We start from the raw sequence: 26,141 nt of genomic DNA on the forward strand, positions 1-26,141 counted from the left end.
CTGATTGGAAGTATGTACACACATATTTTGACACTTTTTTATTTTATTTTATAATATTTGATAATATAATAAAATTATTAATAAATAATTTTTCTACACACCACATTTATTCACTCATATTCTCCTAAATGTAACTCCTCACACTTTAGTCACTAAGACATCACCACATCCCACGACCACGTTAATGCTTAACTAGTATGTCCTTTCACTCCCACAAGTATCAGCATGTTTAGATTCACCACCCCTTTCATCCCCTACATATATATTTTTTTTCAATTTCACTTCCTGTTACATCTTCACATCGAGCACTCGCATCAGCAACACATTCACGTCTCTTCTTCACATCCTCAATTAAGTACAATTTTTCTCAAACAATCTGAATGATTCAAAGTTTGTATCAATAAATAATGTTTTTATTTATAAACAACTTAATATTTGTCCATCAATATTTTGATTACAGTATTATATAAGTATCCAGTTTTTATTTTTTTTTTAGCCAACTAATATCTAATCTCCACATTGCAGATGTCCTTCACGCATGTTAATGTCCAAAATATAACAAAGTATTTAATAAGATCCTATCTAACATCAGATCATCAATAAGCAGAGGAATAAATCAATAGCATGAAGTACAGTAATTCCATCTCATCTGATCCTCCTTGATCAATAGGATGTAAACGATATCATCTGGTTTCCAAATTCTGACCGTTCCCAAAGTGATGTCATGGTTAGAGGCGGAACTAACAACAAATCATAAATAGCGGCCAGAATTACTCAAAGAAACAGAATCTGAATTACCCAATCAGGAGAATTGGAGGATTAATCTAAAAACAAAGTCAAAATATATGCCTCCTAACCACATCTCACCAGAAATCTCAGTGTTCAATCAGATAGTTTGTCAACAAATAGACAAAAAGAGTGGTCAACTCTCAATCTGAGTAGAGAAGAAAAAAGACATTAAAGGAAATCAAAACATGGGATGATACCATTATAAAGCAGTCTGACAAGGGTGGCAATGTGGTTCTATGGCAAAAAGAGATGTACTTAGAAGAAATAATGAAACAACTAAACAACACCGAATGTTTTATTAAAAAATGTTCTAGGGAACCCCTCTGAGAGCTATTTTTATAATAAGATCATTACTAATGTCTACAGAGACAATATCATCAGTGATACTAAAAAAAAGTTTATGACACAATCTCATCCAAAAGTACCAACCTTTTATTTGATTACCAAGATAAATAAAAACATTAAAAAACTACCGGGCAGACCCAATAGATCAATAAAAAGATCATGTACACATGCATTAAAAACTGAACGTGAAACCCTCCTTCAGACAAAATCTAAACCAAGTGATAATACCACAAGACTGATCACAACCTTCAATCCTCAAATGCATAAAATAATTAATATAGTAAACAGCAACTGGCATATCTTACAGAATGATCCTCTCCTATCCAGCCAAATAGGCTTGAGTATCCTATAAGAGACCTAAGAATCTAGGTGACATGTTAGTCAAAAGCCATTACTTTCATAAACCCAGGCAGCAAGTGAAAGCCAAGGAAATTTTCCCTTGTGGGACATGCAATGCCTGCATCAACGTGTGGAAAATGCAACAAATCAAAGACAAGTATGATCAGATTCATCATATACTCTCATATTTTTCATGTTCAACAACCAATGTGATATATGTACTCAAATGCCCATGCAATTTTCTTTATGTCAGTATGACGACCAGACAGGCCAGAACACGCATACTTGAAAGAAAGAATCCGAAAAAGGAAAAACCATCACCAGTGTAGCAAAACTCTTTGTATACAAACATTATGGAAATGACTCAGGTTTACGTTTTGCAGTAATCCAACAAGCCAATCTGGGAATAAGTGGCGGTGACATAGATAAAACACTGTTACGCATAGAATGCAGATGGATACACTTGCTTAACTGTGTCAAACCAAATTGAATGAACGATAACAATTTCTCAGTATATATATATTTCTCTTGTTAAGTGTATCCAGTCCACGGATCATCCATTACTTGTGGGATATTCTCCTTCCCATCAGGAAGTTGCAAGAGGATCACCCACAGCAGAGCTGCTATATAGCTCCTCCCCTCACTGTCATATCCAGTCATTCTCTTGCAACTCTCAACAAAGATGGACGTAGTAAGAGGAAAGTGGTGTATTATAGTTAGTTTTTTAACTTCAATCAAAAGTTTGTTATTTTTAAATGGTACCGGAGTGTACTGTTTCATCTCAGGCAACATTAGAATAAGAATCTGCCTGTGATTTCTATGATCTTAGCAGAAGTAACTAAGATCCATGGCTGTTCTCACATATTCTGAGGAGTGAGGTAACTTCAGAGAGGGAATGGCGTGCAGGTTTTCCTGCAATAAGGTATGTGCAGTTAATATATTTCTAGGGATGGAATTTGCTAGAAAAATGCTGCTGATACCGGATTAATGTAAGTTAAGCCTTAAATGCAGTGATAGCGACTGGTATCAGGCTTATTAATAGAGATACATACTCTTATAAAAATGTAATATAAAACGTTTGCTGGCATGTTAATCGTTTTTATATATGTTTGGTGACAAAACTTATTGGGGCCTAGTTTTTTTCTACATGGCTGGTTTGATTTTTGCCTAGAGACAGTTTCCTGAAGCTTTCCACTGTTGCAATATGAGTGGGAAGGGCCTATTTTAGTGCTTTTCTGTGCAGCTAAAAATACTGACAGAGACATTCAGCTTCCCTCTGCATGATACAGGACATCTCTGAAGGGCTCAAAAGGCTTCAAAGTCGTGTTTGAGGAGGGTAACAATCACAGTAGACTGTGGCAGTTGTTGTGACTGTTTAAAAAACGTTTTTGTCATTTATTATTCTGTTTTTGTTATTAAGGGGTTAATCATCCATTTGCAAGTGGGTGCAATGCTCTGCTGACTTGCTACATACACTGTAAAAATTTTGTTAGTGTAACTGCCTTTTTTCACTGTTATTTCAAATTTTGTCAAAATTTGTTTCTCTTAAAGGCACAGTAACGTTTTTTATATTGCTTGTTAACTTGCTTTAAAGTGTTTTCTAAGCTTGCTAGTCTCATTGCTAGTCTGTACAAACATGTCTGAAGCAGAGGATACTTGTTCATTATGTTTAAAAGCCATGGTGGAGCCCCATAGGAGAATGTGTACTAAATGTATTGATTTCACCTTAAACCGTAAAGATCAGTCTTTATCTATAAAAGACTTGTCACCAGAGGGGTCTGTCGAGGGGGAAGTTATGCCGACTAACTCTCCCCACGTGTCGGACCCTTCGCCTCCCGCTCAAGGGACGCACGCTAATATGGCGCCAAGTACATCAGGCACGCTCATAGCGATTACTTTGCAGGACATGGCTGCAATCATGAATAATACCCTGTCAGAGGTATTATCCAGATTGCCTGAATTGAGAGGCAAGCGCGATAGCTCTGGGGTTAGACGAGATACAGAGCGCGTAGATGCTGTAAGAGCCATGTCTGATACTGCGTCACAATATGCAGAACATGAGGACGGAGAGCTTCAGTCTGTGGGTGACGTCTCTGATTCGGGAAGACCTGATTCAGAGATTTCTACTTTTAAATTTAAGCTTGAGAACCTCTGTGTATTGCTTGTGGAGGTATTAGCTGCTCTGAATGACTGTGACACAATTGCAGTGCCAGAGAAATTGTGTAGGCTGGATAAATACTATGCAGTGACGGTGAGTACTGATGTTTTTCCAATACCTAAAAGGCTTACAGAAATTATTAGTAAGGAGTGGGATAGGCCCGGTGTGCCCTTTTCCCCACCTCCTATATTTAGAAAAATGTTTCCAATAGATGCTACTACACGGGACTTATGGCAGACTGTCCCTAAGGTGGAGGGAGCAGTTTCTACTTTAGCAAAGCGTACCACTATCCCGGTTGAGGACAGTTGTGCTTTTTCAGATCCAATGGATAAAAAATTAGAGGGTTACCTTAAGAAAATGTTTATTCAACAAGGTTTTATTTTACAGCCCCTTGCATTCATTGCGCCTGTCACTGCTGCTGCGGCATTCTGGTTTGAGGCCCTGGAAGAGGCCATCCATACAGCTCCATTGACTGAAATTGTTGACAAGCTTAGAACTCTTTGACTAAACTAACGGCTAAGAATTCCGGATGCACCATCCAGGCGCGTAGGGCGCTATGGCTCAAATCCTGGTCAGCTGATGTGACTTCAAAGTCTAAATTACTCAACATTCCTTTCAAGGGGCAGACCTTATTCGGGCCTGGTTTGAAAGAAATTATTGCTGACATTACTGGAGGTAAGGGTCATACCCTTCCTCAGGAAAGGGCCAAATCAAAGGCCAAACAGTCTAAGTTTCGTGCCTTTCGAAATTTCAAGGCAGGTGCAGCATCAACTTCCTCTGCTTCAAAACAAGAGGGAACTTTTGCTCAATCCAAGCAAGCCTGGAAACCTAACCAGTCCTGGAACAAGGGCAAGCAGGCCAGAAAGCCTGCTGCTTCCTCTAAGACAGCATGAAGGAGCGGCCCCCTATCCGACAACGGATCTAGTAGGGGGCAGACTCTCTTTTCGCCCAGGCGTGGGCAAGAGATGTTCAGGATCCCTGGGCGTTGGAGATCATATCTCAGGGATATCTTCTGGACTTCAAAGCTTCTCCTCCACAAGGGAGATTTCACCTTTCAAGATTATCTGCAAACCAGATAAAGAAAGAGGCATTCCTAAGCTGCGTACAAGATCTCCTTGTAATGGGAGTGATCCATCCAGTTCCGCGGACGGAACAAGGACAGGGGTTTTATTCAAATCTGTTTGTGGTTCCCAAAAAAGATGGAACCTTCAGACCAATTTTGGATTTAAAGATCCTAAACAAATTCCTCAGAGTTCCGTCATTCAAGATGGAAACTATTCGAACCATTTTACCCATGATCCAAGAGGGTCAGTACATGACCACAGTGGACATAAAGGATGCCTACCTTCACATTCCGATTCACAAGAATCATCATCAGTTCCTGAGGTTTGCCTTTCTAGACAGGCATTACCAATTTGTAGCTCTTCCATTCGTGTTGGATACAGCCCCAAGAATTTTTACAAAGGTTCTGGGCTCACTTCTGGCGGTCCTAAGACCGCAAGGCATAGCGGTGGCTCCTTACCTGGACGATATCCTGATACAGGCGTCAAGCTTTCAAATTGCCAAATCTCATACAGAGATAGTTCTGGCATTCCTGAGGTCGCATGGGTGGAAAGTGAACGAAGAAAAGAGTTCTCTATCTCCTCTCACGAGGGTTTCCTTCCTAGGGATTCTAATAGATTCTGTAGAAATTAAAATTTACCTGACGGAGTCCAGGTTATCAAAACTTCTAAATGCTTGCCGTGTTCTTCACTCCATTCCGCGCCCCACGGTGGCTCAGTGCATGGAAGTAATCGGCTTAATGGTAGCGGCGATGGACCTAGTGCCATTCACGCGCCTGCATCTCAGGCCGCTGCAATTATGCATGCTCAGTCAGTGGAATGGGGATTACACAGATCTGTCCCCTTTACTAAATCTGGATCAGGAAACCAGAGATTCTCTTCTCTGGTGGTTATCTCGGGCCCATCTGTCCAAGGGTATGACCTTTCGCAAACCAGATTGGACAATTGTAACAACAGATGCCAGCCTTCTAGGTTGGGGTGCAGTCTGGAACTCCCTGAAGGCTCAGGGTTCATGGACTCAGGAGGAGAAACTCCTCCCAATAAATATTCTGGAGTTAAGAGCAATATTCAATGCTCTTCTGGCTTGGCCTCAGCTAGCAACACTGAGGTTCATCAGATTTCAGTCGGACAACATCACGACTGTGGCTTACATCAACCATCAAGGGGGAACCAGGAGTTCCCTAGCGATGTCAGAAGTCTCCAAGATAATTCGCTGGGCAGAGACTCACTCTTGCCACCTGTCAGCGATCCATATCCCAGGTGTAGAGAACTGGGAGGCGGATTTTCTAAGTCGTCAGACTTTTCATCCGGGGGAATGGGAACTCCATCCGGAGGTGTTTGCTCAATTGGTTCTCCGTTGGGGCAAACCAGAATTGGATCTCATGGGGTCTCGCCAGAACGCCAAGCTTCCTTGTTACGGATCCAGGTCCAGGGACCCAGAAGCGGCACTGATAGATGCTCTAGCAGCGCCTTGGTTCTTCAACCTAGCTTTTGTGTTTCCACCGTTTCCTCTGCTCCCTCGTCTGATTGCCAAAATCAAACAGGAAAGAGCATCGGTGATATTGATAGCGCCTGCGTGGCCACGCAGGACCTGGTATGCAGACCTAGTGGACATGTCATCCTTTCCACCATGGACTCTGCCTCTGAGACAAGACCTTCTAATACAAGGTCCTTTCAATCATCAAAATCTACTTTCTCTGAGACTGACTGCATGGAGATTGAACGCTTGATCCTATCAAAGCGTGGCTTCTCCAAGTCAGTAATTGATACCTTAATACAGGCACGAAAGCCTGTCACCAGGAAAATTTACCACAAGATATGGCGTAAATATCTTCATTGGTGTGAATCCAAGAATTACTCATGGAGTAGGGTTAGGATTCCTAGGATATTGTCCTTCGTCCAAGAGGTTTTGGACAAGGATTATCAGCTAGTTCTTTAAAGGGACAGATTTCTGCTCTGTCTATTCTTTTACACAAGCGTCTGGCAGAAGTTCCAGACGTTCAGGCATTTTGTCAGGCTTTAGTTAGAATTAAGCCTGTGTTTAAACCTGTTGCTCCTCCATGGAGCTTAAACTTGGTTCTTAAAGTTCTTTTTCTGATGGCTATTTCCTCGGCTCGATGAGTCTTGGAGTTATCTGCCTTACATTGTGATTCTCCTTATCTGATCTTTCATTCAGATAAAGTTGTTCTGCGTACAAAACCTGGGTTTTTACCTAAGGTGGTTTCTAACAAGAATATCAATCAAGAGATTGTTGTTCCATCATTATGTCCTAATCCTTCTTCAAAGAAGGAACGTCTTTTGCATAATCTAGACATAGTCCGTGCCTTGAAGTTTTACTTACAGGCTACTAAAGATTTTCGCCAAACATCTAACCTGTTTGTTGTTTACTCTGGACAGAGGAGAGGTCAGAAGGCCTCTGCAACCTCTCTTTCTTTTTGGCTTCGGAGTATAATCCGTTTAGCCTATGAGACTGCTGGACAGCAGCCTCCTGAAAGGATTACAACTCATTCTACTAGAGCTGTGGCTTCCACCTGGGCCTTTAAAAATGAGGCCTCTGTTGAACAGATTTGCAAGGCTGCAACTTGGTCTTCCCTTCATACTTTTTCCAAATTTTACAAATTTGATACTTTTGCTTCTTCGGAGGCTTTTTTTGGGAGAAAGGTTCTACAGGCAGTGGTTCCTTCCGTTTAAGTTCCTGCCTTGTCCCTCCCATCATCCGTGTACTTTAGCTTTGGTATTGGTATCCCACAAGTAATGGATGATTCGTGGACTGGATACACTTAACAAGAGAAAACATAATTTATGCTTACCTGATAAATTTATTTCTCTTGTAGTGTATCCAGTCCACGGCCTGCCCTGTCCTTTTCAGGCAGGTCTAAATTTTAATTAAACTACAGTCACCACTGCACCCTATGGTTTCTCCTTTCTCGGCTTGTTTCGGTCGAATGACTGGATATGGCAGTGAGGGGAGGAGCTATATAGCAGCTCTGCTGTGGGTTATCCTCTTGCAACTTCCTGTTGGGAAGGAGAGTATCCCACAAGTAATGGATGATCCGCTACCTGTTTAGGTCCTATAATTTTTCCCTTTTTATAGCATATCGACTGTGTCCTAATTTTCCTTTATAGCTCTTCTGATTTGGTAATAAGGTTAAGTGAGTATAACACTTTTGGGGGCTTGTCCTTAATATCCTCATAAAAGGGCCTGTTAATGTTTATTTATACATTTTAATCTTGAAGTTTTAGGCAATGGTGTGCACCCAAAGTCTCCATTTCCTCTTTTTTTTCATCACGCTGAAATGGGAGTTCCCAGGGTATGCCTGAAGCTCTCTAGCAATTCTGTAATTGCTGTAAGCATTTAAAACAAGTTAGTCGCACTGCTGATGCTAAATGGCTATTGTTTTTTTGTCAACTTGCAGCTGGACAGTAGCTGAAGTATAACTGTTACCAGTGCACTTACTCTTGTAAACAGAAGATAGTTTGAGTTAAAATAACTTCCTTTTTTACATAGAGATGATCAGGTGATATTTTCCTGTCAGCTTTTTACAGTTATGCTTCATCACTTTCAAGTTATTTAGCATATCGGTATTATGTCCCTTTAAATAGAAGAAATACAAAGTGCAATGTAATTTGTAAAAGATACACAAAGATTTATAAAGAATAAGCTTAATTTGTTAAAGTTAAACAAAAACTGTGAAAGCATAATCAGAGTTTGTAAAATCACAACCCTAAATAGATTGATGTATACAAAATAGAAAGTGCAAAATTGAAATGTAATACAACTTAAAGACACAAACTACACGCATTTGCAAGCACCTTGTTTGGGATTGTTGTGCTGCGGGCACCCCACTCCGTCCTGTGCCACCTCATGCAGTGCAAAAGTGATTACAGTATTCTTGGGAAAATTTCTTTATTCTGCAGCCCTAATATGGCCGCCAAACTCCTTCCGCCTTCTTGTTTGTTTGTTTGTTTGAAATTACACCCAGCAGAGTGCGTGAATGGACTGAATAACATTAAGACACTAGGGCAGACACATTGAATGAATTTTATAAGTGAGAGCCTGATTATTGGATGCTACTTCAGAATAGACATGCCCACGGATTCTCTGGGAGGAGTTTGCTGCCATCCTATAACAGCCAAATTTGGAAAGTATTTTTTAAAATACTTTTTTTCTTTTGCCCTGCATAAGGTGGCACAGGACAGAGTGGGGTGCCCGCAGCACAACGATCCCAAACAAGGTGCTTGCAAACACATGTAGACTGTCCCTTTAATTTGAAGACTAAAGTATTATAAAATACAAATGGAGATATAATAGGAGCGCCAACAGGCTGAAGTATGATATCAGGCAACAGACAATATTGTAAATATAAATAGTTACATAAATGTAACTATTTATATTTACAATATTGTCTGTTGCCTGATATCATACTTCAGCCTGTTGGTGCTCCTATTATAGCTCCATTTGTATCTGTTCTAATCATTCTGGGTTTGTTAATTAAACCTTAATAGTGAGCCTGCATGAGTGTTTCTTAGGCACTGCCAGCTATCCTTTTTTGATATAATATAAAATACAAAGCACAAAGTGTAAATGCAGCAGAACTGTCATGTCATGCAGCGCTATATTGCACAGGGCTTGTCTCTCCTTCACATATGGAAATGCAGGGAACGCCCCTTGTAGAACTATAGAAAAATCTGCCTTTTTAGAATCTCACCTAGGGATCTTGCAGTGCTGAAGGATCACTTTATATCATCTCGCCTGAGTGGAGAGGTTCATATCATCAGGCCCCAAGGCAAATATGTGCAGCCAACAGTCACCAGCTAGCTCCATTAGTGCATTGCTACTCCTGAGCTTACTTGTTTATGGATATCAAAGCAAATTAGATCTGTTTAACAAACATTTTAGTTGTATGATGAAACAACTTTACAATATATTTTTTAATTATTTATTTTGCCCTCTTTTATGTAATTTAGTTGTGAAAACTGAGCAATTTCTACTTTTTTAGAACATGAAAAGCACCCTGCTGATTTATAAATGCTATCCCTACTACATATTGTTCGCTAATTGGCTTTAACTGGTGACAAATGGTGGGTCGAGTTTGCCTATTGAAAAATAATTGCAATAAAAAGGATATTTAAAAAAAATATATATATATTGAATAATCAGTGGTTATTAATTATGTGCTTTAGTTCTGTCATTTTTAGCACACATGATGCCATGTATTGTCATGTGTGTGTTGTTTATTGCAAGATATATATGTGCACACCTTAAAATGTAATCCCAAAATTTGTATTACATAATACGGGTCGAATATACAATGTTTAAAAACTTTCAAATTTACTTTATCACATTTGCTTTATTGCCCTTTTCTTCTTTGCTGAACGAACAGCATTGCACTACTTGCAGCTAGCTTAACACATCTAGTTAGCCAATCACAAGAGGCAACTGTATGCAGGCACCAATCACTAGCTAGCTCCCACTAGGGAATGATATTTGCACATTCATTTTCAACAATGGATACCAAGAAAACAAAGCACATTTGAAAATACAAGTGCTTTTAAAAGTGTGTTAAAATGACATGTTCCATCTGATTATTACAAGTTTAATTTGGACTTTCCTATCTCTTTAATTTTGACATTTGGCTAGGTGAACAAGTCAATAACTGTAAACAATTAGTTTATTAAAATGTTATTGTTTGTAAGCCGATTTCTAGAAATAGTTCCTAAAAAGAACAGATTCTGACAATTATTAAAGGGATAGTCAAGTCCAAAAAAACCTTTCATGATTTAAATAGGGCGTGTAATTTTAATCAACTTCCCAATTTACTTTTATCACCAATTTTGCTTTGTTCTCTTGATATTCTTTGTTGAAAGCTAAAATTAGGAGGTTCATATGCTAATTTCTTAGACCTTGAAGACTGTCTCTAATCTGAATGCATTTTGACCACTAGAGGGCATTAGTTAATGTGTTTCATATAGATAACATTGAGCTCATGCACGGTAAAGGGACAGTCTAGTATAAATTAAACTTTCATTATTCAGATAGGACTTTTAATTTTAATCAACTTTCCAATTTACTTTTATCATCAAATTTGCTTTTTTCTCTTGGTATTCTTAGTTTAAACTAAACAAAGGTAGGCTCATATGCTAATTTCTAAGCCTTTGAGGGCTGCCTCTTATCACTTGCTTTTTAAATCTCTTTTCAACACAAAGAGACAGAACGTACACGTGGATCATATAGATAACACTGTGTTCAGACACAGGGGGTTATTTAAGATCTAGCACAAACCAATGCTAAATTTAAGACAATAGATAATAAACAGTCACAGTCATGTGATCAGGGGGCTGGAAGAAGGTTCCTAGATAAGGTAATCACAGAGGTAAAAAGTATATTAATATAACTGTGTTGGTTATGCAGAACTGGGGAGTGGGTAGTAAAGGGATTATCTATCTTTTTACACAATAACAATTCTATGGTAGACTGTCCCTTTAAGTGACCTAGGAGTGAGCACTGATTGGCTAAAATGCAGGTCTGTCAAAAGAGCTGAAATAAAGGGGCAGTCAACAGAAGCTTAGATACAAGGTAATAACAGAGGTAAAACGTGTATTATTATAACTGTGTTGGTTATGCAAAACTGGGGAATGGGTAATGGGATTATCTATCTTTTTAAACAACAAACATTCTGGTGTTGACTGTCCCTTTAAGTGGTGTTAAAACCTTTGGTTTTACAATCTTAATATCTTTAATTGAAATAAACAAACATTAAAACGTGTTTTCAAGAACAATGTTTAATTAATATTCTTGTTCTGTCAGGTACGTCTGCAGTCTGGTTTACTACGGTCTGACCTTAAATGCCGGTGAACTGAAAGGCAATCTGTATTTAAATGTAGCACTCTACGGGCTTGTGGAAGTACCAGCTTTTCCATTATGCTTATTTTTTATTGAGAAGTCTTGGTGAGTATAGCATTTTCATTTCATCTTTATTAATAAACATATACCTGTATATAAGATCTATCCAGATATTACTTGTCAATGGGGCTAATCAATGTAAAAATATTTATTTGATCTAGATGGATTTTTTTACATATACTGGTGGCTATTTTAATGTTATTTTGCCTGTTTTTTTATTTGCTGTTTTGAGAATGTGTTATTTTTCTCTTATGTGATACACTGATGGGATTCCTTAGGGATTCTTCTACTGCTACTATATACACCACCTTTTTCCCAACATTACTTAAACTATATGGCCTAACGTATGTGACACTCCTATTAATGATTGAACTCAGGCACATCCATATCTAGCAGGTGCATAAAGTACAGAAAATCAAAACATTGATTCTGAAGGCAGATAAGAAAGAACCATAGTTCGAACAAGTCTGCCCAAAATGTTCTAAAAGTGTAGCTTATTAAGTTCATATTATAGCCTTATGTTTATCCCAGGCATTCTTGAAGTCCCTTACAGTGTTTCTCCTTACGACCTGAAATGGAAGTTTATTCAATGAATCACCTATTCTTAATTGCTTCTGAAAATTATTCCTGAACCTACTAGCCTTCAACTGTCATGAACTCTCCCCAGACAAACATTGGCAGTACAAGGGTTTGTACTAAAGGGGCCTGTGACATAAAATGTTGAACTGTCATAGGATGACACCTTTGACACAAGTCTGTATATTATACAATATCATGAAATGTGTGCCCTACTTTATCTGCCCTGTCAACTGTAAAGTGCTCTTGTGAAGTGGAAGCTTCTAGAAGCTACAACAGCCCAGTGACAAAATCGTAAAGGATGCAAACTCACAGAACGGGGCCCACGAGTGCTGAAGCTCGTAGTGCCTAAAACTCTATATCTTCTGTTGTATTACTCACTATACAGTTCCAAACAACCTCTGGAAGCAACATCCGATCAAGAGCTGTGTCAAAAGCTTTATGAAATGAGTTTCCATGGCTGATCAACTCTACACAAGGCCCACATCAACATGTGCAATGCCAAACATTGGCTGCAGTGATGTAATGCATGACACAACTCTACTCTGGTGCAGTGGAAATGTATTCTCTGGTGTGTTGGATCACATTTCACCATTTGGCAGTCTGATGGCAATATCAGGGTGTGACGGATTCCAGGATAACGCTACTTACTGGAATCCATAGTGGCTACTGTAAAGTTTGACGGAGGAGGGAAAATAGTCTGCGGCTATTTTTCAGGGTTTGGTCTACGCGCCTTAGTTCCATTGAAGGGTCGTCTTAATGCTACAGGATACAAAGACATTTTAGATAATTCAGTGCTTCCAAATTTGTGTCAACAATTTGAGGAAGGCCCTTTCCTATTTCAGCAGGAATGTGCCCATGTGCACAAAGAGAGGTCCATGAAGACATGGTTTGGTGAGTTTTTTGTGAAGAAACTCTATTGGCCTGCACAGAGCCCTTACATAAACCCCAATGAACACATTTGGGATGAATTGGAATGGTGATTGCTATCCAGACCTTCTCATCTGTCATCCCCCAAGGCTCAGTAAGGACTGTGCTACTCTTACCAATAGGACCAGAGCAATGATCCAAGGGCATGCTAAACTCATGGAAACTGTTGCTGCAGAAGTCCAGGGCCGCAATAAGGGAACTTTTGATTAGTGCGGCTTGCAGTGCAGGCTGTTTTTCCTAGTGTCGAAAATCCTTGAAGTTAGTGCAATAAGGATATTGCTATTTATGAGTTTTTGTGTCGGACGTCTTCTGGTTTAAAGACTGAATGGGAGGTGTTAAAAGGTCACTGCTGACTCCTATTCAGTGCTTCAGTTGTTCGATTGGAAATCCTGACGTTCCTCTTTCTGGATTGCCCTTTTGGTCCTGACCCTGGCATGTTTCCTGTTCAAGTCTTTTGTTTAACTCCTGTTTGTACTTTAAATTACTGACTGATTATTTGGCTAAGGACCCCTGGAACTGTATACGGACTATATTTTCGGCAACTCCCTTTTAGTGAATACCGGTTCCTGACTGCTAACTTGGTATTCTTTTGACTTCCCCAAGTCGACCATTTTCATTAATGTCTAATAGAAGTTGTATCAAGTCCAACCCTGCTTAGAGCCTGCAATGCAGAAGTGGTTCCAATCTTCAAACCAGATCATTGCTATATTACCTTATATCATCCAACATCGCTGCCTGACTTTACAAATGCTATTTTGGCTGAATGGGCACAAATTTGCACAGACACACTCAAAAATATTGTAGAAAGGCATCTCAGAAGAGTTATTGCTTTTATAGATGTCTCATGAGTATATTGGGGGCCGCACTAACTCTCTCTGCTGGGTTTTGAGCAGAATCCGGGGTGCACTCTAAATTTGGAGTTATAAAAAATGCTGAAGCCCAGGACCACACTAAAAGGGTTTGGGCTAGCATAGTCAACAGTGCAGGGTGTACTGTATGTCTTCCTCTATTGATGGTGGACTAAGGATGTGTGTTAAGATTAGGGCACAAGACTCTCAGTCTTCTTCTATTAATTATGATGCCTGTGTTTCCTGCGCTAAGGTTAAAGCTATTTGTTACCTTGCATGTGTTTTGGCGCCAAGACTTTTGGGGGAGGTGTTAAAAGGCCCTTGCTAATGTCAGTTGGTGCTTGGTTATTCTTCATGGAAGTCCTGGAGTTTTGTGTTTGGACTGCACCTTTTGAGCCTGACCTATCTCCTGTTTTTTTGACTCATTACCTAGCTACTGACGTAAGGAACTGCCATTTTGGATTTTTCTTTTCCTTATCTCCTTTGCTGTGATGTTTAGCTTCTATCTGCTTACCCGTTGCTGAACTTTAGTCTGACTACTGACTACTCTTCATCTCTTGACAACTGGTGTTCGCTACTATCTTCTGGGTATATGCCTGCAACGCATATACCTCAGAGTTGTTTCAAGCAAGCAAACAATGTAACTACCTGTTTACCATATTAGCCGCAATGTGGGGGTTAACTCCATTTGATACCCATGGTTTTGGAATAGGATGTCCATCATGCTTCCATTAGTGTGATGGTCAGGTGTCCACATACCTTTTGGCCATATAGTGTACCTATGAAGAGAAGGGTAGCCTTTTCAAGGCTTAAGTTTTGCACTTGTGATGGAGGGTCTGGCAATGTCCTAACCAACATTATGGCACAGGCATATGTGGGAATCTCTCTGAGTTAATTTCATGTATCTGTTGGTTTATGCCCATTCTCTAATGTTGCTCCTCTTCTCAGACAAAGAGTGTGTTAGCAGTTCCAGGTGATTTCTTTGCTGGACTATTTTTTGAGCTGTGTTTGCTTTCTGTGCCCGGTACTGTGTGATTTGCATACAGGTGTGCAAGAAAGAATCATCTTTTGCAAATTATTTGCATATGCATGTGTGAGTTTGCATTTAATAAAATAATTGTATTCATTTAAATTAATTTTCCTTCGTATAGTATTTGCAAATAGAATAGGAACCCAAATCAAAATGAATACTCACATTTGCAAATTTAATTTATAATGCTGATGTCTTTTTTAATTTGAGAATAAATTTGAATAATTTCACTTATACAGTCAGCTTTCCTTATGTAAACTATATCTTATAATGTCTTGCCTCCCAACAGTATTCAGTGGAATTTTCACGGGTTGGAAAGTATGGCTCGCTACCCCCTGCAACCATTCATTGTCTTGGTTTTAAGGGACTTATGAGACATCTCCATGGCCCACCCACTGTCCACTGACGACCATGACACCCCCTACACCCCACCCATAATCCATTGGGGACCCACTCGTCCAAAAGGGACCCCACTGGCAAAATGCAAGAAGCCACTTCTCACAAGCTTTTTAACCTACTGGACCTCTGGGAAATGTTAGAAGATAGTGTTGCAGAGTTGGTGGGACAGGACTTTCCCTTGGTGTGCTTAGGGAATATACTGCTTGGAAAAGTATTGTTTCCACCTAGCCATATCAAAACTGACCAGACTGGTTCAAATAATAATTAACTCCTCTCTTAGTTTTATATATATATATATATATATATATACTAGTGGCAAAGCCTGTGTACACGGGCCATTTTCTGTAGCCACTTCGGTAGCACTCCCACAATATGTGTGCTAAGATTAAACAGTCCTTTTGTGGTGTGCTTAACCAAAAAAAACCTTTGTTGTAACATTTTCTGTAGTGTAGTGGTCCCACTTGCCCGCCCCCGCCGCTGTGCGCGCATGCCTGTGTACACAAGCCATTTTCTGTAGTGCAGCGGTCCCACTCGCCCGCGCTCCCGCCTGGTCACGCCCGCTCCTGCCCGCCCCTGCCACTGTGCGCGCACGCCTGTGTACACGGGCCATTCTCTGTAGTGCAGCGGTCCCACCCACCTGCGCTAAATAAAATGTATTAACTCCTAATCCGCCAACCCCCGCATTGCAAAATACATAACAAAAGTTATTAACCCCTAATCTGCCATTCACATTCATCAGCCAAATAACCTAATTACAATATTAACCCCAAACCACCAACCCCCCCCACAACGCCAACTACCTAATTACACTATTATCCCCTAAACTGACAACCCCCCCACAATGCCAACTACCTAATTACACTATTTATTTTGGTACTTTTTAATTAATTTATTAAGAAGATAGTCTTTTTTAATTTTATGTAATTGGGGTTAATTTAGGGGGTGTTTGGTTAGGGGACTTAGTGATTAGATTAATTCTTAGCATTGTTGGTGTTGTGGGGGGGGTTGGTGGTTTAGAGGTTAATAGTGTAATTAGGTAGTTGGCGTTGTGTTTTTTTGGCAGTTTAGGGGTTAATATTGTAATTAGGTTATTTGTGTGGTTGGTTCAATGGCGGATTAGGGGTTAATCACTTTATTAGTTAGATTGCAATGTGGGTGAATGGAGGATTAGGGGGTTAATAAATTGTATTTAGTTACTGCGATGGGGGTATGGCGTTTGAGAGGTACACATTGCGTTTGTGTGGGCGGTTTGCTAATACTTTGTGCGGACGGTTAAGTGTTTTTGTTAATACTTTGTGCGGGCGGGCATTTTGTTAATACTTTGTGCGGACGGTTAAATGTTTTTATGAACACTTCATGCCGGCGGGCGGTTTAATACTTTTTGCGTTCGGTTAGGTGTTTTTGTTAATACTTTGTGCGGGGAGGCGGTTTGTTAATACTTTGAGCTGGCGGTTAGGTGTTTTTGTTAATACTTTGTTCAGGCGGTGGGGTGTTAATACTTTGTGCGGGCGACCACGCAAATGTAATCTCACCCCAGGTAGATTCATTTGGCGTACGCAACTGACGACGGTGACGGACGCGTTACAAACGCAATTATAGTATAGATATATATATATATTTTTTTTTGCTTTTAAATCTTAGCTGAGAGCTTGTAAGTGAGTGTTGGGTTTTCTCTGTGTGTTGTATTAACTTGTTTTGTAATTTTCCCTATGGTTCTTGCACCCAGACCTGTTTGGGGTTAACTGCTTGTGGCTCTGGGGACAGCACAGCTTCCTGTGAGTGCCAGTGGCACCCAGGGCTGAGCATGTTGCAGGGTCATAGGATGTGTACCCGGTCCGGTATGAGAGTGCAGTTCCCTTCCGTGTTTTGTATATATATATGTTCAATAAATATTGCACTCTCAGGATTTAATAAACAAAAAGGTCAACTTTATTAGATGACGTTTCAGGGAACGTTATTCCCTTTCCTCATATCAAAAAACTGTATATAAATATATACATACACACACACCCTCTTTCTTCCATCCCCATTATTTTTCTACTTATGTGTTAAATGTATGTTTCTCACGCCTAAACTTTTGCTGAGATTGTTTCATTGTGATGCAAATGTTGCAAATTGTGGAACACTTGGGATGCTCATGTATTTATTGGGTTATGGCTATTCTCTCCTGTTGTTTCCTTACTCAAGTGGCTTCTGTAAGATTTGATTGAGTTTCTATAACTGTATCCCACTCTGTGTATTTATTAACCTACTCTTTCCCTTTTTTATGTTACTGATTTACTATACTTTATTAAGTATAGATTCTTCTTAAACTTATTACGAACAGCCAAAATAATTTCTTTGACTTCAGCTGTGCCGAGGTAAAGCTTAAAGTCAGAATATTATGCTGCTGCAATAGCTTACTCTGTTGATGCCTCTCAAACCACTCATTGTTCTTGGCATTATCAAACAGCAGTTCCAGGATTCATTTACTTGCTACATCAGTACTCATTCCTCTCCTGCCATGCAGTTAAGGGCATTAGTTTAGCTTCAGGCGTTTTTTTGGCTTTGGTGAAAGTTTGGGCTCATTATCCTTTGCCCTTATGAAGAAGTCTGTAACATGAAAGGACACCTCTAGAGTTAAGCATGTTTGAGCTATTTGCAGGACTAAGTTTCTTGAGCAAAATTATTTATGCAATACTTGTACTAAATCTTAGTATTTTCTCATAGGGAAGACATTGTTAAATCAGCCTTTACTTTCCCACACCATTTGATGGGTTAGGAAAGAAAAAAAAACCTTCAGGGACTTGAGTTTATCCTGCTTTGGGATTTATCTTGAATTGTCAAATTGTATACGTTTGTTTATTATATCTACATTGCAAACTATAGAACCTTAGTAAAAGGGACATAGGATTCTGAGCTTCTTATTGAAAATGTATTTTTTGATTAAAGGGACATGATTTCCAAATGTTGAAGCCCTTGAAACTGATGCAGCATAGCTGTAAAAACCTGATTAGAAAATATCACCTGAAAAAGGAAGATATTTTACCTCAAATTTATATTATTATATTATATTATATTAAGTATTCACACCCTACTGTAAAGAGACTTTAAGCAGCCAGTCAGGATGCTTGTCCCAGGACAAGCTACGGAGTGTGCATCTGGCATGTGCAGGCATAGTCATGTTAGTTTCCTATTCAGTTTATGTAAGTTCTTTGAAATCTCTGCTGATGCTGATTGGATAATTGTTTTGTTTTTTTAAACCTTCAGCTGGACAGCAGCTGAAGTATAACTGTTTACACAACACTTAGGGCCAGATTACAAGTAGAGCGCTAAATATCACTTGCATGCATGTGATATTAGCGCTCCACTTTGTAATACCAGTGCACCATAATTTGCGCTGGTACAAGTTAATCGCAATGCAAATGTGAGCTCGCATTCGCAAAGGTAGGAAGCATTGCAATCACAAGAGCATGCTTCCATAGGCTCCTATGAGAGCCCGTTTGCGGAGCACATTAATTTAGCGCTCCACTTGTAATCTAGCCCATACTCTGGTGAGCTGAAGAAATTTTGAGGTAAAATATCTTCCTTTTTTTACAGAGAGATGCTCAGGTGATATTTTCTTGTCAGATTTTTATAGTTAGGCTGCATCACTTTTATTTGAGTGTTATGTCCCTTTACGATGAGACTGATGTGGTGGGGAGGGAGGAGTTATGTCCCTTTACAATGAGACTGATGTGGTGGTGGGGAGGGAGGAGTTATGTCCCTTTATAATGAGACTGATGTGGTGGTGGGGAGGGAGGAGTTATGTCCCTTTACAATGAGACTGATGTGGTAGTGGGGAGGGAGGAGTTATGTCCCTTTACAATGAGACTGATGTGGTGGTGGGGAGGGAGGAGTTATGTCCCTTTACAATGAGACTGATGTGGCAGGGGGTAGGGAGGAGTTATGTCCCTTTACAATGAGACTGATGTGGTGGTGGGGAGAGAGGAGTTATGTCCCTTTACAATGAGACTGATGTGGTGGTGGGGAGAGAGGAGTTATGTCCCTTTAGAATGAGACTGATGTGGTGGTGGGGAGGGAGGAGTTATGTCCCTTTACAATGAGACTGATGTGGTGGTGGGGAGGGAGGAGTTATGTCCCTTTACAATGAGACTGATGTGGTGGTGGGGAGGGAGGAGTTATGTCCATTTACAATGAGACTGATGTGGCGGTGGGTAGGGAGGAGAGAAAGTCCCCCCCCCCCACCACCACCACTATTTGATCTATATTGTTTCTATATCACATGGATATATCTCTAAAATCACCAATGCTTTGTTTTTGGGCGCAACACTTTAACTTACTCGTTGTTTCAAATGTTATACTTATTTAGTTTATGGTTTTCTGTTCTGATGCTATATACAAAATATATGATATGAAGTTCAAGAACAAAAAATAAAACATGGACATTATCTTTCACACTGCTTGTGCAATGACAATCATCTACTGAAGCTTTGTCTCGTATTACACAGATCAAAACCAATCTCAACAAAGTTCTCTTATAATTACCTGGAAAATAAAACAATAGCCATCTTGACTTTTCATGGATTTATTGTCTTATAAACCTGCAATGATGTTATCACACAAGATGCAGTTTTCACTTTGATCCACTGTATGCCATAAGCCATTGTAACCTGCATTATGGGCTAGATTACAAGTGGAGCGCTAAATTATTGCTCACCCACAAATGGGCAGTTGGCCCTTTTGCAGGCACACGAGAAATAACCAGCCATTACAAGTGGCTGGTTATTGCTAACGCGAGCTCGCGGTAGCAATAAGCACTTATAAAATTAACCAGAGATCAGATCAAAAACAATATTTTGATTTTCCCATTTTTAACCAGGACAATAAAAGTTATGTTTTATGTAAAACTTATCACATTTTCCTGCCTCTTAAGTCTGGGCACAGAGTGATAGAGTTGCATTCTTTCAGTGCATTTCATTCCTTTTTCCACAATCATTTTGTATATATTATTAATGCAAAGCAACACCCTGCACCAAACATAATTAAGATACAAAATGATGCATTAATTATGCTTACTGTAATATTGTAATAAACTAGTGGGGATTGCCTCTAATAGTGGCATTTTTTGTAGTCTTTCTAAATAGGGTGCTGAATAAGTTATGTTACTTTATACAGTACACACACAGCCCATATCCTATTTCTCCAACATAGGTGTGTCCAGTCCACGGCGTCATCCTTACTTTTGGGATATTCTCTTCCCCAACAGGAAATGGCAAAGAGCCCAGCAAAGCTGGTCACATGATCCCTCCTAGGCTCCGCCTACCCCAGTCATTCTCTTTGCCGTTGTACAGGCAACATCTCCACGGAGATGGCTTAGAGTTTTTTAGTGTTTAACTGTAGTTTTTATTATTCAATCAAGAGTTTGTTATTTTAAAATAGTGCTGGTATGTACTATTTACTCAGAAACAGAAAAGAGATGAAGATTTCTGTTTGTATGAGGAAAATGATTTTAGCACCGTAACTAAAATCCATGGCTGTTCCACACAGGACTGTTGAGAGCAATTAACTTCAGTTGGGGGAACAGTGTGCAGTCTCTTACTGCTTGAGGTATGACACATTCTAACAAGACGATGTAATGCTGGAAGCTGTCATTTTCCCTATGGGATCCGGTAAGCCATGTTTATTAAGATAGTAAATAAGGGCTTCACAAGGGCTTATTAAGACTGTAGACTTTTTCTGGGCTAAATCGATTCATTATTAACACATATTTAGCCTTGAGGAATCATTTATTCTGGGTATTTTGATATGATTATATCGGCAGGCACTGTTTTTGACACCTTATTCTTTAGGGGCTTTCCCTAATCATAGTCAGAGCCTCATTTTCGCGCCGGTATGGCGCACTTGTTTTTGAGGACAGCATGGCATGCAGCTGCATGTGTGTGGAGCTCTGATACATAGAAAAGTCTTTCTGAAGGCATCATTTGGTATCGTATTCCCCTTTGGGCTTGGTTGGGTCTCAGCAAAGCAGATTCCAGGGACTGTAAAGGGGTTAAATATAAAAACGGCTCCGGTTCCGTTATTTTAAGGGTTAAAGCTTCCAAATTTGGTGTGCAATACTTTTAAGGCTTTAAGACACTGTGGTGAAATTTTGGTGAATTTTGAACAATTCCTTCATACTTTTTCGCAATTGCAGTAATAAAGTGTGTTTAGTTTAAAATTTAAAGTGACAGTAACGGTTTTATTTTAAAACGTTTTTTGTGCTTTGTTATCAAGTTTATGCCTGTTTAACATGTCTGAACTACCAGATAGATTGTGTTCTGACTGTGGGGAAACCAAGGTTCCTTCTCATTTAACTATATGTATTTTATGTCATAAAAAATTTTAGTAAAAATGATGCCCAAGATGATTCCTCAAGTGAGGGGAGTAAGCATGGTACTGCATCATCCCCTCCTTCGTCTACACCAGTCTTGCCCATACAGGAGGCCCCTAGTACATCTAGTGCGCCAATACTCCTTACTATGCAACATTTAACGGCTGTAATGGATAATTCTACCAAAAACATTTTAGCCAATATGCCCACTTATCAGCGAAAGCGCGACTGCTCTGTTTTAGAAAATTCTGTAGAGCATGAGAACGCTGATGATATGGTTTCTGAAGGGCCCCTACACCAGTCTGAGGGGGCCAGGGAGGTTTTGTCTGAGGGAGAAATTTCAGATTCAGGAAACATTTCTCAACAAGCTGAACCTGATGTGATTACTTTTAAATTTAAGTTGGAACATCTCCGCGCTCTGCTTAAGGAGGTGTTATCCAATTTGGATGATTGTGATTATCTGGTCATTCCAGAACCACTATGTAAAATGGAAAAGTTCTTAGAGGCCCCGGGGCCCCCCGAAGCTTTTCCTATATCCAAGCGGGTGGCGTACATTGTTAGTAAAAGATGGGACAGGCCCGGTATACCTTTGGTACCTCCCCCCATATTTATAAAATTGTTTTCCTATAGTCGACCCCAGAAAGGACTGATGGCAGACAGTCCCCAAGGTCGAGGGGGCGGTTTCTACTCTACACAAGCGCGCCACTATACCCATAGAAGATAGTTGTGCTTTCCAAGATCCTATGGATAAAAAATTAGAAGGTCTGCTAAAGATGTTTGTTCAGCAAGGTTCCCTTCTACAACCAATTGCATGCATTGTCCCTGTCACTGCAGCCGCGTGTTTCTAGTTTGATGAGCTAGGAAAGGCGATTATTAGTAATTCTTCTTCTTATGAGGAGATTATGGACAGAATTCGTGCTCTTAAATTGGCTAATTCTTTCACCCTAGACGCCACCTTGCAATTGGCTAGGTTAGCGGCGAAAAAAAATCTGGGTTTGCTATTGTGGCGCAGAGCGCTTTGGTTAAAATCTTGGGCAGCGGATGCGTCTTCCAAGAACAAATTGCTTGACATTCCTTTCAAGGGGAAAACACTCTTTGGCCCTGACTTGAAAGAGATTATCTCTGATATCACTGGGGGCAAGGGCCACGCCCTTCCTCAGGATAGGTCTTTTCAAGACCAAAAATAAACCTAAGTTTCGTCCCTTTCGCAGAAACGGATCAGCCCCAAGGGCTACGTCCTCTAAGCAGGAAGGTAATACTTCTCAAGCCAATCCAGCCTGGAGACCTATGCAAGGCTGGAACAAAGGAAAGCAGGCCAGGAAACCTGCCACTGCTACCAAGACAGCATGAAATGCGGGCCCCCGATCCGGGACCGGATCTGGTGGGGGGCAGACTCTCTCTCTTCGCTCAGGCTGGGGCAAGAGATGTTCTGGATCCTTGGGCGCTAGAAATAGTCTCCCAAGGTTATTCTCTGGAGTTCAAGGGGCTTCCTCCAAGGGGGAGGTTCCACAGGTCTCAGTTGTCTTCAGACCACATAAGAAGACAGGCATTCTTACATTGGGTAGAAGACCTGCTAAAAATGGGAGTGATTCATCCTGTTCCATTAGGAGAACAAGGGATGGGGTTCTACTCCAATCTGTTCATAGTTCCCAAAAAAGAGGGAACGTTCAGACCAATCTTAGATCTCAAGATCTTGAACAAGTTTCTCAAGGTTCCATCGTTCAAGATGGAAACCATTCGAACACTTCTTCCTTCCATCCAGGAAGGTCAATTCATGACCAAGGTGGATTTCAAGGATGCGTATCTACATATTCCTATCCACAAAGAACATCATCGGTTCCTAAGGTTTGCATTCCTGGACAAGCATTTCCAGTTCGTGGCGTTTTCTTTCGGATTAGCCACTGCTCCTAGGATTTTCTCATAGGTACTAGGGTCCCTTCTGGCGGTGCTAAGACCAAGGGGCATTGCTGTAGTACCTTACTTGGACGACATTCTGATTCGAGCGTCGTCCCTTCCTCAAGTAACGGCTCACACGGACATTGTCCTGGCCTTTCTCAGATCTCACGGATGGAAAGTGAACGTGGAAAAGAGTTCTCTATCTCCGTCAACGAGGGTTCCCTTCTTGGGAACTATAATAGACTCCTTAGAAATGAGGATTTTTCTGACAGAAGCCAGAAAAACAAAACTTCTAGACTCTTGTCGGATACTTCATTCCGTTCCTCTTCCTTCCATAGCGCAGTGCATGGAAGTGATAGGTTTGATGGTAGCGGCAATGGACATAGTTCCTTTTGTGCGCATTCATCTAAGACCATTACAACTGTTCATGCTCAGTCAGTGGAATGGGGACTATTCAGACTTGTCTCCGAAGATACAAGTAAATCAGAGGACCAGAGACTCATTCCGTTGGTGGCTGTCCCTGGACAACCTGTCACAAGGGATGACCTTCCGCAGACCAGAGTGGGTCATTGTCACGACCGACGCCAGTCTGATGGGCTGGGGCGCGGTCTGGGGATCCCTGAAAGCTCAGGGTCTTTGGTCTCGGGTAGAATCTCTTCTACCGATAAATATTCTGGAACTGAGAGCGATATTCAATGCTCTCAAAGCTTGGCCTCAGCTAGCGAGGGCCAAGTTCATACATCAACCATCAGGGGGGAACAAGGAGTTCCCTGGCGATGGAAGAAGTGACCAAAATCATTCTATGGGCGGAGTCTCACTCCTGCCACCTGTCTGCTATCCACATCCCAGGAGTGGAAAATTGGGAAGCGGATTTTCTGAGTCGTCAGACATTGCATCCGGGGGAGTGGGAACTCCATCCGGAAATCTTTGCCCAAGTCACTCAACCGTGGGGCATTCCAGACATGGATCTGATGGCCTCTCGTCAGAACTTCAGAGTTCCTTACTACGGGTACAGATCCAGGGATCCCAAGGCGGCTCTAGTGGATGCACTAGTAGCACCTTGGACCTTCAAACTAGCTTATGTGTTCCCGCCGTTTCCTCTCATCCCCAGGCTGGTAGCCAGGATCAATCAGGAGAGGGCGTCGGTGATTTTGATAGCTCCTGCGTGGCCACGCAGGACTTGGTATGCAGATCTGGTGAATATGTCATCGGCTCCACCATGGAAGCTACCTTTGAGACGAGACCTTCTTGTTCTAGGTCCGTTCGACCCACTCCAGCTGACTGCTTGGAGATTGAACGCTTGATCTTATAAAAGCGAGGGTTCTCAGATTCTGTTATTAATACTCTTGTTCAGGCCTGAAAGCCTGTAACCAGAAAAATTACCACATAATTTGGTATATCTGTTGGTGTGAATCTGCAGGATTCCCTTGGGACAAGGTTAAGATTCCTAAGAGTCTATCCTTCCTTCGAGAAGGATTGGAAAAAGGATTATCTGCAAGTTCCTTGATGGGACAGATTTCTGCCTTGTCTGTGTTTCTTCACAAAAAGCTGGCAGCTGTGCCAGATGTTCTAGCCTTTGTTCAGGCTCTGGTTAGAATCAAGCCTGTTTACAAAATTTTGACTCCTCCTTGGAGTCTCAACCTAGTTCTTTCAGTTCTTCAGGGGGTTCCGTTTGAACCCTTACATTCCGTTGATATTAAGTTATTATCTTGGAAAGTTTTGTTTTTGGTTGCAATTTCTTCTGCTAGAAGAGTTTCAGAATTATCTGCTCTGCAGTGTTCTTCTCCTTATCTGGTGTTCCATGCAGATAAGGTGGTTTTGCGTACTAAACCTGGTTTTCTTCCAAAAGTTGTTTCTAACAAAAACGTTAACCAGGAGATAGTTGTGCCTTCTTTGTGTCCTAATCCAGTTTCAAAGAAGGAACGTTTGTTGCACAACTTGGATGTAGTTCGTGCTCTCAAATTTTACTTAGCAGCTACTAAGGATTTCAGACAAACTTTGTCTTTGTTTGTTGTTTATTCTGGTAAACGGAGAGGTCAAAAAGCAACTTCTACCTCTCTCTCCTTCTGGATTAAAAGCATTATCCGATTGGCTTATGAGACTGCCAGACGGCAGCCTCCTGAAAGAATCACAGCTCACTCCACTAGGGCTGTGGCTTCCACATGGGCCTTCAAGAACGAGGCTTCTGTTGATCAGATATGTAAGGCAGCGACTTGGTCTTCACTGCACACTTTTTCTAAATTTTACAAATTTGATACTTTTGCTTCTTCTGAGGCTATTTTTGGGAGAAAGGTTTTGCAAGCCGTGGTGCCTTCCATTTAGGTGACCTGATTTGCTCCCTCCCTTCATCCGTGTCCTAAAGCTTTGGTATTGGTTCCCACAAGTAAGGATGACGCCGTGGACCGGACACACCTATGTTGGAGAAAACAGAATTTATGTTTACCTGATAAATTACTTTCTCCAACGGTGTGTCCGGTCCACGGCCCGCCCTGGTTTTTTTAATCAGGTCTGATA

At 40.7% G+C, this 26,141-nt stretch overlaps 1 protein-coding gene across 1 annotated transcript in view; it reads left to right on the forward strand.

The window, feature by feature from the left end:
- LOC128639980 (solute carrier family 22 member 15-like) overlaps positions 1-26,141 on the forward strand; it is a 747,078-nt gene that overhangs the window by 406,818 nt on the left and 314,119 nt on the right. Inside the window, exon 7 of the mRNA XM_053692271.1 lies at positions 11,501-11,641. Within this exon, the coding sequence (XP_053548246.1) occupies positions 11,501-11,641 (141 nt within the window). The remainder of the gene's footprint in view (positions 1-11,500; positions 11,642-26,141) is intronic.

Source organism: Bombina bombina, chromosome 9, assembly GCF_027579735.1.
Source record: "Bombina bombina isolate aBomBom1 chromosome 9, aBomBom1.pri, whole genome shotgun sequence".
Classification (NCBI taxonomy): Eukaryota; Metazoa; Chordata; class Amphibia; order Anura; family Bombinatoridae; genus Bombina; species Bombina bombina.